At 40.1% G+C, this 15,735-nt stretch overlaps 1 protein-coding gene across 1 annotated transcript; it reads right to left on the bottom strand.

Moving 5' to 3' along the window:
- Nucleotides 1-13,930: 13,930 nt before the first annotated feature.
- Nucleotides 13,931-14,896, bottom strand: LOC149615310 (uncharacterized). The gene is made up of 2 exons (XM_089857855.1): nt 14,577-14,896; nt 13,931-14,480 (listed from the first exon to the last, which is right to left on the bottom strand). Exons 1-2 carry the CDS (start codon nt 14,681-14,683, stop codon nt 13,937-13,939), a joined length of 651 nt encoding a protein of 216 aa, XP_089713981.1. The 5' UTR covers nt 14,684-14,896; the 3' UTR covers nt 13,931-13,936.
- Nucleotides 14,897-15,735: the final 839 nt, after the last annotated feature.

The following is a 15,735-nucleotide window of genomic DNA, read 5'->3' as shown; positions in this document are numbered from 1 at the left end:
GTGCCGGCTAGGGCCTTAAGCATGAAATTGTTGAGAGTCCATGAGGGGTGTCAGCTGACCTTCAGTTGTAGTCCAGGTATTTGAAGAATCGTCATAAGAAAATTTGTCTGCTGAGCGATATGCATCCCATGAGGCACATACAATTCCTAGGCCCCGAAGCTTTCTTGGGGAATAGAACATTGTATCTGGACTGTCGTTTGGAATCATGATTATTTGTTTAACGGCGCCTCGTATGAAAACATCGATGTCGTTCAAAAATTGCTTGGTCAAATTTTTCAATGGGGCATTTTGCAATGGATAGACTACTGTTGGCCAGAGGAATTGATTTATGATATTGTACTTCTGGCTTGGTTGGAGCAGCGGACTGGCAACTAGTAGATCGAGATTTTCTGATACAGTTTTTAAAACCGCCGCTTTATCCAGGACAATCTCATCGTTAAAATCAATGCCAAGATATTTGACCCGTTCGTTCTGTTTAAGGGTTGGAATCATATCACCGCCAAGGGATGAAAGAGACTCGAAACTTTCATGCAGGCGACCTTTGTTGATAAATATGGCTTTACTTTTCCTACAGTTAACGGATAAACCAATTTCTCTTAAGCCATCGATAACCATCTGCACTAAGACTGCCGCACATTCTTTACTCTTCGCTATGATTGTAGTGTCATCCGCGAATCCCATACCAGATAAGGATTTCTGTCCGTGGATGAGTTCGAAGCCATGCGAGTTAGACACCGTATCTTCAGTCAGCTCCTTTAAGATGAAGTCTATGGCCATGTTGAATAGTGTAGGAGATAGAGGGGCCCCTTGAGGTACGCCCCTTCTTATCCTCAATTTTCCCGTCTTCTTTCTGTTCACCTCGATTTGTACCTCGTTGTCCGTTATTAGGAGATGTAGTAGAGAACGTTGTTTTTCTGTTAGCGGAAGTACCTCGAGCGTCTTCCTTATATGCTGATGACTAATATTATCAAATGCTTTTGTAACATCCAAAAATACGATAGCACAGTCAGATTTCTTTAATTTTGCTGATTGTAGCACTCCATTGACCAAGGAGGAGTTGATATGTGTCCCTGGTGTCGGCACAAATCCTCTCTGGGCTGCACAAGGTTGGAATTGAGATCGAATCCTTTTGTCAATAGCTCTTTCAATAATTCTCCTAATGATTGAGAAAATCATAATTGACCGCCAAGTATTTTAATCGGTTGCATCCCCTCCCTTATGTATTAAAACTGCTCTAGCATATTTTAATGGTGATGGTACATAGGACTTGCTCTCCATTATGGAGGCGATCATAGCAATGGTTTTTACACAATTGGTTTCTTTTATTGCCCTCATCAGAACTCTATCAGCTCGAGGAGCGGTATCTATTGCCACGCCTTTCATGGCCGCTTTTACTTCCTCAACCGTATAAGGCTGATCCACAGCCTCTTCGTTTTGCAATTCGAGCGGAACTCCATAATCCTGCCTGGTATAAGGGTTTGGTTGCGAGAATAGTTTTTCAAAGTGTGCGTGGATTTCAGACACCGGAATGTTACATGTGACATCTGACTGTTTTTTTGTAACAGCTCTCCATGCTTTCCTTCTCCGGTTATAGTATTCGTATTGGACCTTTTCGTAGTTGTATGCATCACGACTTAGCTGCGTCCGTTTTTTGCGCTCCCGGTGTGGATTTTTTGAGTTTCTGTAGCCTTTGTCCTTTTCTTTTAGCTATTTTTTGTTTACGAGCAGCGAAGAATTTAGAAGCTGGATGTTAAGGCCCAGGCAGACGGCAGATAGCTGCGGCTAGAAACTCTTGTAGTTCCCGACATATGTTGTCAAATACTTCACGATTGAAATCGGCTTGTAAAAGAGAGAGTCGTTCCTCAAAAGCAGTAATTTCGGGGAATGATAAGGGTGGCGACTGCTGCACTTCCAACATTGGGCCATTGCTGTCAAGTATAGATGGACCAGTATCGATATTTCCTGCATCCGCTCTTGTTATTGAGGCTACATTATGCTACTTCTCTGAGTAGATGGGCCAGCTTCTGCCTTATCGCCTTGCCTAACTGGACTAGCGTTAATATTTCCTGTAGGAGCGCACGATCCAACCTCGATACGACGTACTGGCGCTTCGGCACGAATTAAATCCGGAGGCTTTTTCTTCTTAAGTTGATAGTTTGCAACCACCATGGCCCTGGATATTTCCTTATGAGAGTTGGATATGTGTACACGGATTCCTTGGTCTCCTTTAAACATAGAACTCTACGCCTATGGATGTTAAGAGAAGTAACACGGGAAATTGAGAAAATGGCCTCCGAAGTTAAGCTTGAAAACTCTTCGCGACCTATTATGAGTATTAACAGCTCTAAAAGTTATGAAGAACTATCAACTCAATGCAATTTTAATTTAATGGTCAAACAAAATATGAGAAATAAGTCTGTAGGTTGTAACATAGATAAAAAACCGACAAAAAGTAGCGAAAAATCGGAAAAGATAGCTAAGCCTTTGCCGCGCTTTAAATCAGTTTCAACCCAGTGCTTGACTTTAATAAACCCCGTCACAATACCACCAAAGAAATCGGATGTTAAACGGAAAGGTATTTACCCTGCTTTGGAACTTAAAAAATGAGCCACCAACGCTACTCTAGTTTCAGAGGAAGTCACAAAATAGCTGAGATCATTTTTTAATTGTTCTATTAACTTCTTAATAATGGGAAAGTCTGCGCCTCCCGACGATTGTTCCATTTCTAAGTATAAACGACTCTTGACTGAGTAAGCCTTGTACATCATAAACTAAAGCAGACGCTATTTTCAATCCGTTAGGTGGCGATATCGTTACCCTGCTATCCTCGCGAATTCTCTCTAATTTTTTGGGGGGGGGGGCTTAAAAATAAAGAGTAGCTCTATGTTCCCCCATCGCTTTTATAAAGCATTTGCTCATCCAGAAATTCGGCCTCTTTCGTAACTTCCCCTAATCCACCTCTGATAAAACTTGTTTTCTTTCAAAAAGGTTTAACAAGTACGTTTTTCAATAATTTTTTACTGTTTGTATTGACTTTTATATTAAAACATTAATGAAAAATTCTAGAGGGCCGGTAGGCCCTTCTAGATAAGATCCCACACCCTCCCGTAATGTTAAATGAAAATTCACAGATTTTCGCAGATTTTCCCATAGGAATAACATGTGGTTTTTGGTGCTCCAGCACATCGAATCATTTAAAAACTAAAGCGAAGTTACGTTTCGGAATACTTTTAAATTAACAAGTAACTATTCAAGGTGTGCCTTTTTCAAGTTTCATCAAAATTAATTAAGTCTAAGTAGGTTATTTAATTAAAAATGCAAGTAACTCAAAAGATTACTCTACAACAGACGACGCTAATTGTTTAAAGTAGACGACGCTAATGCCATTTCACCGCCTTGAAACTTTAACTTAATATTTTTCAATAACCATAACACTAAAATTTTTAAAAACTTCACAGGTGGGTCTAATTTTTGTCCAATTTTGTGTCTCGGTTTAAATTCTTTACTTAAGATACCTTTTTTATTTATATTTTAGATGTTAGTTTCGCCCAAGGCTTAAGTTGCCTTACTTAGGCAGATTAGTGAGTTCATGGATTAACTAACGCTATCTCTTAGTTAATCCATGGCGAGTATAATGCAATGGGTGATTGTAAAAGCTTGAAGGATAGATGGATCAGTGTGGGAAATAAGGATTTTTTTAAAACTGGACCAGTGGCCTAGGTATTTTAATTAAAATAACTGGCCACGGTGCCACCCAGCGTGGGCAATATGGCGGTAGCACAGGGTAAATACCAGTTTAAAAATTGCCTGGACCAGTTAAAAAACCAAATTGGAGGGAGAGTCAGTGGTCCTCGGAATACTTTCAATTTAACAAGTAACTATTCAAGTTGTGCCTTTTCAGGTTTCATCAAAGTTAATTAAGTCTAAGTATGTTAATTTAATTAAAAATTAATTACCTCAATAGATTACTCTACAGCAGACGACGCTATATGTTCATTACTCTACAGTAGACGATGCTAATTTGCCATTTCACCGCCTTGAAACTTTAACTTGATATTTTTCAATAAATATAACACTATATTTATTAAAAACTTCACTGGCGGGTCTAATTTTCGTTTAATTATGTGTCTCGGTTGAAATTCTTTACTTAAAGTGTTAGGGCCACGTTTTTTGAAAAGTGGCTAATTTTCGTTTTAAAACATCAATTGGGTTATAATAACAGTAGATCCAAGGTAAAAAGTGTTATAGAAATTTATTCATTTTGTAATATGAAAAAGAAAATTGATATTTCACATACCTCATTAAGACGGAATAAATTATAAATATACCCCTGGTGACGTCATAAGAGGTTGACCAGCGCGAGACAGATTTCATTACGAGAGCTAAGCCTAGTTTTTAAACATCGCACGCGCGTCAAATTCGATCACTTTGAAACACCACCTATCAATAAAAAAAATAGGACTTGCGGAGTCGCGCGTGCCGCGTGCTCACGCGCGCTCGAATCGTGACGTCACCAGGGGTATATGGAAATTTAACTGTCAAAATAGTTTGAAAAAATTCTGCGAGTAGGTTCCAAAAGCCGGGATTTTAATAATATTTGGAAAATTATAATGCATTATATAAAAAGATATTCTGAATCAGAAAGATTTGATCTTTCAGATGGGAATAAAACCTTTTAGTTTTAAAAATAGCGATTTTTGGTGACTCTAACACTTTAAGATACCTTTTTAATTTATATTTTAGATGTTTGTTTCGACCAAGGCTAAAGTTGCCTAACTTAGACAGACAATTGAGTGAGTCCATAGATTAACTAAGGCTATCTGTTAGTTAATCCATGGTGAGTCTATGCAATGGGTGATTGTAAAAGCTTTGAAGGACATATTTAAGGGTAACCAGAGTCCAGACATTAATTCAAATATTTTAATTATCCACTTCTTTAGTTTAGCAGACGCCTACCAATGGTGAGTTAATTTAACACTAGCCTATCAATGGTGAATTAAGTTACCAATCGCCAACCCAACTATTTAAACTTTCCCATAAAATTATGACTGAGCCAGTATGCTCACGAATATCTTACTGAATTCTCGAATGAATGACGTTATAGAGGCAAAAAATTATTTTATAAGAGATTAATACGAATAAAGACTAAATGAACAGATATAATATACAAGATGGCCCCGGCCAGATTAACGTTTTGCCTGGCTTATTTGACCGTTTCTGTTCATTTAACTATAAAATAACTTTCCGACCATGAGAAAATGAATATAGTATGATTTTGGTTTACAGTTTAATGAAATAAGTAACAAATTTCTGTCCAATGAACTGGAACAATATTTTTGTCTTTTTTCTCAATGCAAAAGTAACATTTGTAGCATAATATATGACTGGTAGCTAAAATTATTCAATGTTTGTACTATTATACCAATATACAACCATTGCCTAGAATTAGCCCCCAGTCACGTTGTCTGAAACTTGATACCATAGGAAACAAATAACCTGTCTAATGAGTTATAATCATACATCAGTAGGTGTCTTCATCAAAATTGGTAGATTACTTTCTTACTAATTGAAATTAAATTGAAAAACTAGTAGCTGTACAGTTTTGAAATGCTTCCCTCGTTGGGGGGCCTTGATTCCCTTATTCATAAAAGTGAATTTGCAGTGTAGGCTCTATTACAAGTTAGTTTTATTAGAGATGGCTTTACATACTTCAATTTGGAACAGTGCTGTTTACTTAGTATTATCTGGATTAATGTTGATGTTGCAGCATATATGTGGGCATCTTTTTTATTATCTGAAACGAAAATGGGTGTCTTTCTCAAGGATCCCAAGCCCTATATGGGTTTCTTACTCTAGGTTCCCAAGCCTAATAGGGGTTTCTTTTTATGGGTTCCCAAGCCCATTGTTGATCTTGACAGTTGTAGGTAGCTCAATCTTGATATTGTATATCAAGTAGTTCGATCTGGGATCTTGTAGTATATATGTAGATCTCATTTTCTAGGATCCTTCTATGGATCCACCGTTGACCATTTAGTTAAAGTTAGTCCGGATATTGTAGATCTCGTAGTTTCATCCGGATACTGTAGATCTCGTAGTTTCGTCCGGATACTGTAGATCTAGTAGCTTCGTCCGGATACTGTAGATCTAGTAGCTTCGTCCGGATACTGTAGATCTAGTAGCTTCGTCCGGATACTGTAGATCTAGTAGCTTCGTCCGGATACTGTAGATCTAGTAGCTTCGTCCGGATACTGCACATCTCGTAGTTTCGTCCGGATACTGCAGGTCTTGTAGTTTCGTCCGGATACTGCAGACCTCGTAGCTTCGTCCGGATACTGCAGATCTCGTAGTTTCGTCCGGATACTGCAGGTCTCGTAGTTTCGTCCGGATACTGTAGATCTAGTAGCTTCGTCCGGATACTGCAGATCTCGTAGTTTCGTCCGGATACTGCAGATCTCGTAGTTTCGTCCGGATACTGCAGGTCTCGTAGTTTCGTCCGGATACTGCAGATCTCGTAGCTTCGTCCGGATAATGCAGATCTCGTAGTTTCGTCCGGATACTGCAGATCTCGTAGTTTCGTCCGGATACTGCAGATCTCGTAGTTTCGTCCGGATACTGCAGATCTCGTAGTTTCGTCCGGATACTGCAGATCTCGTAGTTTCGTCCGGATACTGTAGATATCGAAGTTTCGTCCGGATACTGCAGATCTCGTAGCTTCGTCCGGATACTGCAGATCTCGTAGTTTCGTCCGGATACTGCAGATCTCGTAGTTTCGTCCGGATACTGTAGATATCGAAGTTTCGTCCGGATACTGCAGATCTCGTAGTTTCGTCCGGATACTGCAGATCTCATAGTTTCGTCCGGATACTGCAGATCTCATAGTTTCGTCCGGATACTGCAGGTCTTGTAGTTTCGTCCGGATACTGCAGATCTCGTAGCTTCGTCCGGATACTGCAGGTCTCGTAGTTTCGTCCGGATACTGCAGATCTCGTAGCTTCGTCCGGATAATGCAGGTCTCGTAGTTTCGTCCGGATACTGCAGATCTCGTAGTTTCGTCCGGATACTGCAGATCTCGTAGTTTCGTCCGGATACTGCAGATCTCGTAGCTTCGTCCGGATACTGCAGATCTCGTAGTTTCGTCCGGATACTGCAGATCTCGTAGTTTCGTCCGGATACTGCAGATCTCATAGTTTCGTCCGGATACTGCAGGTCTCGTAGTTTCGTCCGGATACTGCAGATCTCGTAGCTTCGTCCGGATACTGCAGATCTCGTAGTTTCGTCCGGATACTGCAGATCTCGTAGTTTCGTCCGGATACTGCAGATCTCGTAGTTTCGTCCGGATACTGCAGATCTCGTAGTTTCGTCCGGATACTGTAGATATCGAAGTTTCGTCCGGATACTGCAGATCTCGTAGTTTCGTCCGGATACTGCAGATCTCGTAGTTTCGTCCGGATACTGCAGATCTCGTAGTTTCGTCCGGATACTGCAGATCTCGTAGTTTCGTACGGATACTGTAGATATCGAAGTTTCGTCCGGATACTGTAGATATCGAAGTTTCGTCCGGATACTGCAGATCTCGTAGTTTCGTCCGGATACTGCAGATCTCATAGTTTCGTCCGGATAATGCAGGTCTTGTAGTTTCGTCCGGATACTGCAGATCTCGTAGCTTCGTCCGGATACTGCAGATCTCGTAGCTTCGTCCGGATACTGCAGGTCTCGTAGTTTCGTCCGGATACTGCAGATCTCGTAGCTTCGTCCGGATACTGCAGATCTCGTAGTTTCGTCCGGATACTGCAGATCTCGTAGTTTCGTCCGGATACTGCAGATCTCGTAGTTTCGTCCGGATACTGTAGATATCGAAGTTTCGTCCGGATACTGCAGATCTCGTAGTTTCGTCCGGATACTGCAGATCTCATAGTTTCGTCTGGATACTGCAGGTCTCGTAGTTTCGTCCGGATACTGCAGATCTCGTAGCTTCGTCCGGATACTGCAGATCTCGTAGTTTCGTCCGGATACTGCAGATCTCGTAGTTTCGTCCGGATACTGCAGATCTCGTAGTTTCGTCCGGATACTGCAGATCTCGTAGTTTCGTCCGGATACTGTAGATATCGAAGTTTCATCAGTAGATTTCGCAGTTTTGGTATAGTCTGGACTCGTCACTCTGGATATTGTAGGACTTGTAGTTTCATCTTGTACTGTAGATCTTGAAGTTTCAAATTGCACTTGTAGATTCATCTGGAATTCTGTTAATTACTTGGAAAAATATACGATTTTTACCTCAGATCCTGCTTTAGCGCGAGGGCCTCTTTCTCTAGCCCAATTTGGCTTTTTTTAACTAGGTTCCCAAGTTTAATATGGGTTTCTTTAACTGGGTATCATCCAGACAACTGTTGATATTATAGCTTCATCCAGAACGATGTTGATCATTGAAAATATGCAAAAATCGGTTTGAAAAGTCAGATGATGTCATAGATTCTCGGTTATTTAAAATGTAAACATATTCCTTTATGATAAGATTAAGAATAGTAACATTCTCGATAAGTAGCGCTAAAAATGGTGGAAAATTTCTCATCGCCAATTGCTAATTCCAGTTGAGTACCACCATGAGTTGATTGCTTCAAGTTAAGACCATGTAACAGTTGAAACCCATTATCAGAGAAGAAATCGATTAGCTTCTTGGTTTCAAGAGATGATGTCTCAATAAGGTTAATGTTGAAGTCACCAACAATGACGCGGCTACGGCGAGCCCAGCCGCTGGAGGGTCGGGAATCGGGATACCGCCGATAACTAGCCGAGGCTTAGTGTAGTTTTCGAGTCTACTATTATTCGCAGAGCTATTTTTCTGTTGAAATTAAAAAAATTCTTATAATATTTAGTTGAAGACAATTAAATGACTCGAAAATTTTCGAAACTTGAGCTTTAAAACGTTGAATATAATATTACGACTAACTAACGATACCGCAAGTTGCCTTTCAAGCTTCCCGGTCATGTCGCCGGCGAGGTCGAGTCGAGGTCCCATGCAAGAAAATAGTAATAGACGTCGCCGATTGGTCTGGCATTAAAGAGGCCAGGGTGGGAAATAAGGATTTTTTTAGAACTGGACACTGGGCCAGCGACCCCCCTGGCCTGGAATAAATAAACTGGTCCATGACCATTGACCAGGGCGCCTCGTCTGCTAAACTAAAGCAGTGGGTAATTAAATAGTTGAGATAATGTCTAGACTCTGGTTACCCTTGAATTTTCTTAGTGGTCCCGTGGACCACTGACCCTCCTCCGATTTAATTTTTAAACTGGTCCAGGCAATTTTTAAACTGGTCATTTGCCCTGTGCCACCGCCTTATTTCCCACGCTGAAAGAGGCTATATACGGTTAGGGGACTTATGATTGGTTAAAAGCTTTTTTGTTCGTCTGTTAAGTTTTTACTTCGGGAATGTCATGAAATATATGGCCAAAACTATGGAAACGTGGGACTTACGTACTTTATGTGTGAAGCATAATCCGCTTTTGGAATAGTGCGACGAATGTAAGGCCAGGGATACTAGATGCTTTAAGAGGGATTCGAAGGGAAACGGAAATTGCGACAGAGTTATCGGCGTGTCATGCGCAGTACAGTCTACCGGCCTTGTAGATTTTAGTGTAATTCAAAGCCAATTCAAGGATGATGGCGGGAGGATGCGAAATCTGAGAGAAATAGGCGCGCTGTGGAATTTATATACATCATATGCATGCATCATGCATGATGCTATCTATGTATTGGTACAGGCCAGTTGGGCCGGGCCCCACCAAACATTTTCGAAACTCTACGCCTATGCACGAGTTTTCACCGATGTCTTTGTGAATGGCTCCTCGCAAACGTAACAACATAAAGAAGATTGAAATGATGTCTCCTCATCTGGTGTAAGTTGCATTGGAATTTTCTCCTTCAGCTTCTCGGTAATTATATCCGATTCATCCAGCAACATTTTCAAAAAATTTATAGCTCCATCACCTCCTCTATACGTCTTATGTTTGACGAGATTCCCTGTAAGTGAACTAAAGGTTAGATAATTCGATGTGTAACTTATGGATTTGAACTCACCAGTTGGACCTAAAAGAACATATGAAAATCCACATGCTGTGTGTAAAGCCAAAGTTGTAGTCGACGATATAGATGTGTCTGGCAAACATGTTGTGACTTTGGTGAGAATTGACTCAAAGTCTGCGACTATTATATATGGAACCTGTAAAGAATTTACGATTAAATACCCTAATAGAAATATAAATATAATCAAATAAATAATTACCATTTGGTTCCATCCAAAATTTTTGAATTTTAATATCGGATCATCGTGTAGCATAACCACGCGTTGTGGATCGTGGACATTAAAATCACGTAAATGTTCTTCGTGAGTTCGAATTGATGCGCTTCGTTTCAAACAGCGGCGACAATAAAACGATTGATGGCCGTGTTTAGTGAACCCACTAAAAAGCCGACTCATGTTGCAGATTAGCACATAATGTTTAGATTGTCCGTTTGAGACTAATAGTATGTCTACCTCTCTAGTACTAGGAACTTTTATCTCACTAACGTAACGCGGGAAATATCCCTTTTCGTATGCAAATATATTAATAGACAAGTTATTAGCTTTCTCGAACCGTTTAAGTCTAAATGTATCAAGTTCAAATGGAAATGTAATTCCACACATATTCAGTTCATTTTCAAAGGGTCTATAGTGTGTAATGCGTTGTTGCTTGCTCTTAGCTGGGTGGATTTTGGCTAATATCGACCATAGAAAACACTTATTGTCCTGTTGGTCTTCAGGATTAACGTTAATGGTAGCTTTCTTATTTTCAATTACGGGTGGTAATGGGAAATATGTACCACCTACTAGCGGTAAGTATTGTAAAATGTTAATTTGAACATAAAGAATGCGATCCAGTAACCAGGCACTCCCCATTGCCTCGAAATTGTTCATACTTTCACTAATCTTGTCCCGACTAGTATTGATTTGTCGCGGAATAGCTTCCGGCGCCAAGGTGGCGTGAGTATAACCCCGAAAGTTCGGTGTGGTTTCAGTTTCGGTGCCTGAATTACCTAGTTCACGTGTGTATCTCGCGTGCACAACAAGGTACCATTTAATTCCTTTCTTCTCACTCAATTTGTTTCTGAGATACGACTCGAGTTTCATACGGTGTTTATTTATAAACAAAATGGGATCCGTTACACCTTCAGGCGCGGTAATTCGAGCTGAGAAAATAGAGTCCTCGAGTGCGGTAACCTCCTCAATGTTCGGTTGTTGACTCCCGGGTTGTTCGGCCTCCCAATTCTCCATAAAGCCGCTTAAACCCGCATCATCTTGCGAGAGCAAAACGTCTTCATCTACGTCCTCCCTACCCCTCCCATCTAGATTTTGTCTATCCTCCCACATCTTTATAAACGCGTCAAGTCTTTCGATATCTTGGGTAGATAACGTCTCATCTGGCATTGGCGCATTTTCTACATATAAATTAGGAAATATTTCCTTCACCAATTCAAATGTCGAGTTTTACGACTAGCGCAACTAAACCCCTGGTGGGTACCTACACCCTGTACATCAATTTGCGGCGGGTAAGACACCTTACAGGGGAAATCAATAAACTAAATATTTACCATTTTCAACTTTTCTTTTCTTTCCTCCGTTTGTCGGAATCGGTGCCGCCTTTCTCTTAACGGGTGAATTGGGAGGGGTGACGCGGTGAGATGGTCCTGGTTGAGGGGATAATGGACGCGTATTGTTTTCCGCGACTATTTTTGCCGGGGGCTGACCGTGGTTCGCTTGCCTTTGATGGCGGGATAAATTGTCTTTCCGCGAAAATGGTTTATCACAAACTGGGCACGTAATAGAAATATTACCATGTTTGGTCTACATATGACGAGTGAGGTTCCACCGATTGTTGAAGACATCGGCGCAAGTAGAGCAGGTGAACATCTTGAAATCGAATGTGACCATAGCACCCATTTCCATTCTCTTTTATACAATTTTTAGGCCTATATATTGTTTCACCCTTTCCCGTGATTCCCATTGGATAAAAATATTGTCAGCCTTAAACAGTGTCTTTTTACTTGGATTTTCCAGGATTTCCCCATCAACGTACGGAAATCCAATTGCACCTGGTTTAAGATGGTGTAATATGGAAGACCCAAAAAGAACCTTCTAGAAACAATGGAATGTTCTGGAATCGGAAAGAATATTCTAGATGGTCCGAGGTGATCGACACTTCATTGTACATCCGAATTCGACTTATATTGTAGATAGTGTAAAGTCAACATGACTCTTTGATGTGAAGACTCCCTCGAGTCTAAGAAATTTACTCCTATGATGAAAAACCCAAACTGTATCTTAAACAATAGTAGCAGGTACATTCGTACACGAGGGGATGTAGCAGGTACATTCGTACACGAGGGGTTTGTCACCCGAGTTCCGAATGTATATATATGTTATAGCGTTTGCCCACCCAGAATAGAGTTGGGTATCACCTCGGTCGAGACGTCAAGTTGACATGTTTGGTTAAGACGTGTTTTCGCCTTCTAGATGGTTCGAAACGAGGGGTCGGATACATCTTATTCTATACACTATATCTTTTGAGTTATCAATATATTTCAAACTGGTAACCGACCACCCAGTAATTTCTTCGCGCTTTTTGGGTTTTTTGGGGAATCCCGATTGAAACCAGTGATTCATGTGTGTGTATGGTTTTTAATCCTACAATTCATACTAACTATTTGAAGTTCTGTTGTGATTTGGTGAAAATACGTGGAAGGGTTAGAGTTTTTCATACTACACTAGGTCATGGGGACAGGGACAATTTTTGAAAATTTGGTCACAACGATTTTTTCTGTCCAAGACGCAAGTCGATTCAAATATTTTTTTTAAAAAACTTTGAAATTAAATTTAAAATAAAAAAAATGGTTCTGGGTCGCGTCCCTATGGGTGACATGTCGTAGATATGCGCACCGGCTGATCAAAATCCACCAGTTTTAATTGAAATGGAGGATGAGATAGAAGATGAAATTGTTAATTTCATTGTCGAAAACGATGGTGATGATGATGATGGGGGTGACTCCATGGTAACTTTCCCCATAATTAAACCCGGGGATATGTAAGTGAATTTTTTTTCCCATTATTGTTTTTTAGTATCAATAATTAAGTCAGCTTCTATATAATTAGCGCCGATCTCGGCGATTTCGATCATTATAACGAAGAAGTAGTGTTAAACATAAACTGTGATGGATACCGGTAAATACATCCAAATTTATACACCCCACCATAAGTAGTGCTAATTAATTTCGTTTAGGGTGTTAGACACGTAAGAATGCTGCTCTTGCCGAGTATGGGCTCGGAAGATGTGCGGGAGCTTTTAACCGCGTTAGAAAATTTAATTGCGGGGTATATTCGTCCCAGGTGTGTATTGAATATATAGAAAACATTTTGATTTATTATTAATTATTACTAGTATTTCATTTATTTATTAATATATTTTTCTACCCCTCCGCTTAGTCCGACAAGGGACGAAAACGGGGTTTTTCCCACCCCGGACGGGGGATCACCATCCCCTAACTGTGATGGATATGGGTATGATTCATTAACACTTTCAATCCTACTTACGTTATATAGAATGTACATAGTTTCACTAAAAACTTTTTATTTTTTTCATCTTCTTATTTATTAACAGCGTTCAAAACGCGTTATATTCATTGTTTGTGCGGAGGCGGGATAGCCGCAACATGGCCGAGATGGCCGTGGAGGAACGCGCGATGATCTCGCAGTTGGAACGGGCGCTTATACAGCACGTTGGCGCTGCTATAAATTCTAGCGTGCTGGAGAATTTTGAAATCGCATTGCAAATATAAAAATAGAAAAAATAAATAAAATAAAAGCTAAATAAATATATGTATCACTTAATTTGAATTTATTTTGTTTTATTCGTCTCCTAAATGATTATTTACAATTTCATGGTGGTTATAAATCCACTCGGAAAATAATATACATTTTGAGAGTGCACACAAATACATCTTATTATTACGGACAGTTTTATGGTTAAGCATACATGTAATCATGGGTCCATCATCGTCTATTTCGTTGGCTTTGGGACATCCCACTCCATTCAAGTCTATAACTTCCCGATTAATGATGTTCAACAAAAATAAACACTTTTCCTCTCCCTTACAAAATACGCGGTCGTAGCCTTGTACTGCAGATCGGAGGCACTCCCCGAGTTTTTCGTATGGGGTTACACCATAATCCCATTCCAGACCATGTAGGTTGTTTAGAAGCCACCTGTTCTGATGCACAGTGTCGTATGTAAGTTCTTTTTCACTGTATGGGGGCGCGAAAGACCATGAGCCGACCCTCGGTGTTTTCTCTACGGTGGTAACGGCCACCTCCTTCGCGATTTGTTCCCGTTCAACTCCAACAATTCGCCCGGTAAGAAAATCAAAGTCAACGACCACGGATTTCTTAAGCCTTGGTGAGGGTAAAAAAAAATATCCCATTAACACTGATATTTACGGTTCAAACTTTAACTTTAAAAAACAGCAAGTCCACAAAAGTTATACTTACATTGTACTTGCTGGATGGTCCTTCCTTCCTCGTCGGACTTTAGAGAGATTGTGATGGTGGTTTAACTCAGGGTCCTGGCTATTTATACTATTTAATAAGATCATCATCCTAGCTTTGACTGTACATTAATGGTGTTTACACCGTGGGTTTTTTCGGGAAGATTATTCTCGAACAATCTACAACTTTGACTGTACATTTTACGTCATGGCCTTAAACAACGTTAACCTGGGTTTTACGGGGCGAATTTTAATTTTTCTAGAATGATCTAGAATAATCGGTAGAGCTGGGTTTTTACGGGGATTCTTTATTTTCCCCCAACGTCATCTGGAGTTTAATACCCCCTTAACCATTTGATTAATACGCGAGAAATTAATGGTTCAAATTTTAATCTAATTAACATATTAAAATACTGTTTATTTCTTAAATCATAATTCAACCTATCTTCATACTCCAATGTATGTACTTCTGCATCCGAGAATCGAACACGCTTCATTGACCTGCCAATCAAAAACACCCCTTGCAGGTGCGATAGAGGGGTGCGTCAATCAAAAAGGCATACGTACAAAGTCTCCCCCCATCATCTTGTTTTCCCATCCCCCATCCCCCAATCCTCACTCCTCACTCCTCCTCCTACTCCTCACTCCTCACTCCTCCCTGCCTTCCACTGTACTGTTTTGGGATCGGCATTTATGTACTACTAGTATCATTTTTTTCATCGTGCAGCGTTAATTGCTGAAATTACACTAGGTACCAATGTTCCTAGTAGTAAAGGGCAGAATTCTCCTGTTTGATTCGTCATCAAACGACGTTTCTTTTTTAATGATAAAGATTTCAGAGCTAATCTTCTTATAACCCTTCTATGTCTCCTAAGTTTTGCCTTTTGAGCCGTGGAGATTGGCAAGCCTCCAGTTGTAATATTATGACAAATATTGCAAATAGCTTTTATCTGCGCATTGCTACTATTTTTAAGAATTTTTTTCTTTGTTTACTATTTTTTAAAACGTGTAAGAAGGGATAGAGTGGACGAAGTGATCGGGGTACCATCGTTACGGTAAATAATTTATTTTGACGAGTTCACGTTAATTTAATCCTCAACAAAAACTATCATAGGACCATAAGAAGAAAGGACATTGCTCCTTAAACGTAGTTTATCATCTTG

Source organism: Phalangium opilio, unplaced genomic scaffold (genome assembly GCF_054372755.1).
Source record: "Phalangium opilio isolate 3A_F unplaced genomic scaffold, DU_Popi_V2 ptg000225l_1, whole genome shotgun sequence".
Classification (NCBI taxonomy): domain Eukaryota; kingdom Metazoa; phylum Arthropoda; class Arachnida; order Opiliones; family Phalangiidae; genus Phalangium; species Phalangium opilio.
The sequence above is the reverse complement of the archived record's forward strand: the minus strand, read 5'-3'. Positions and strand labels throughout refer to the sequence as shown.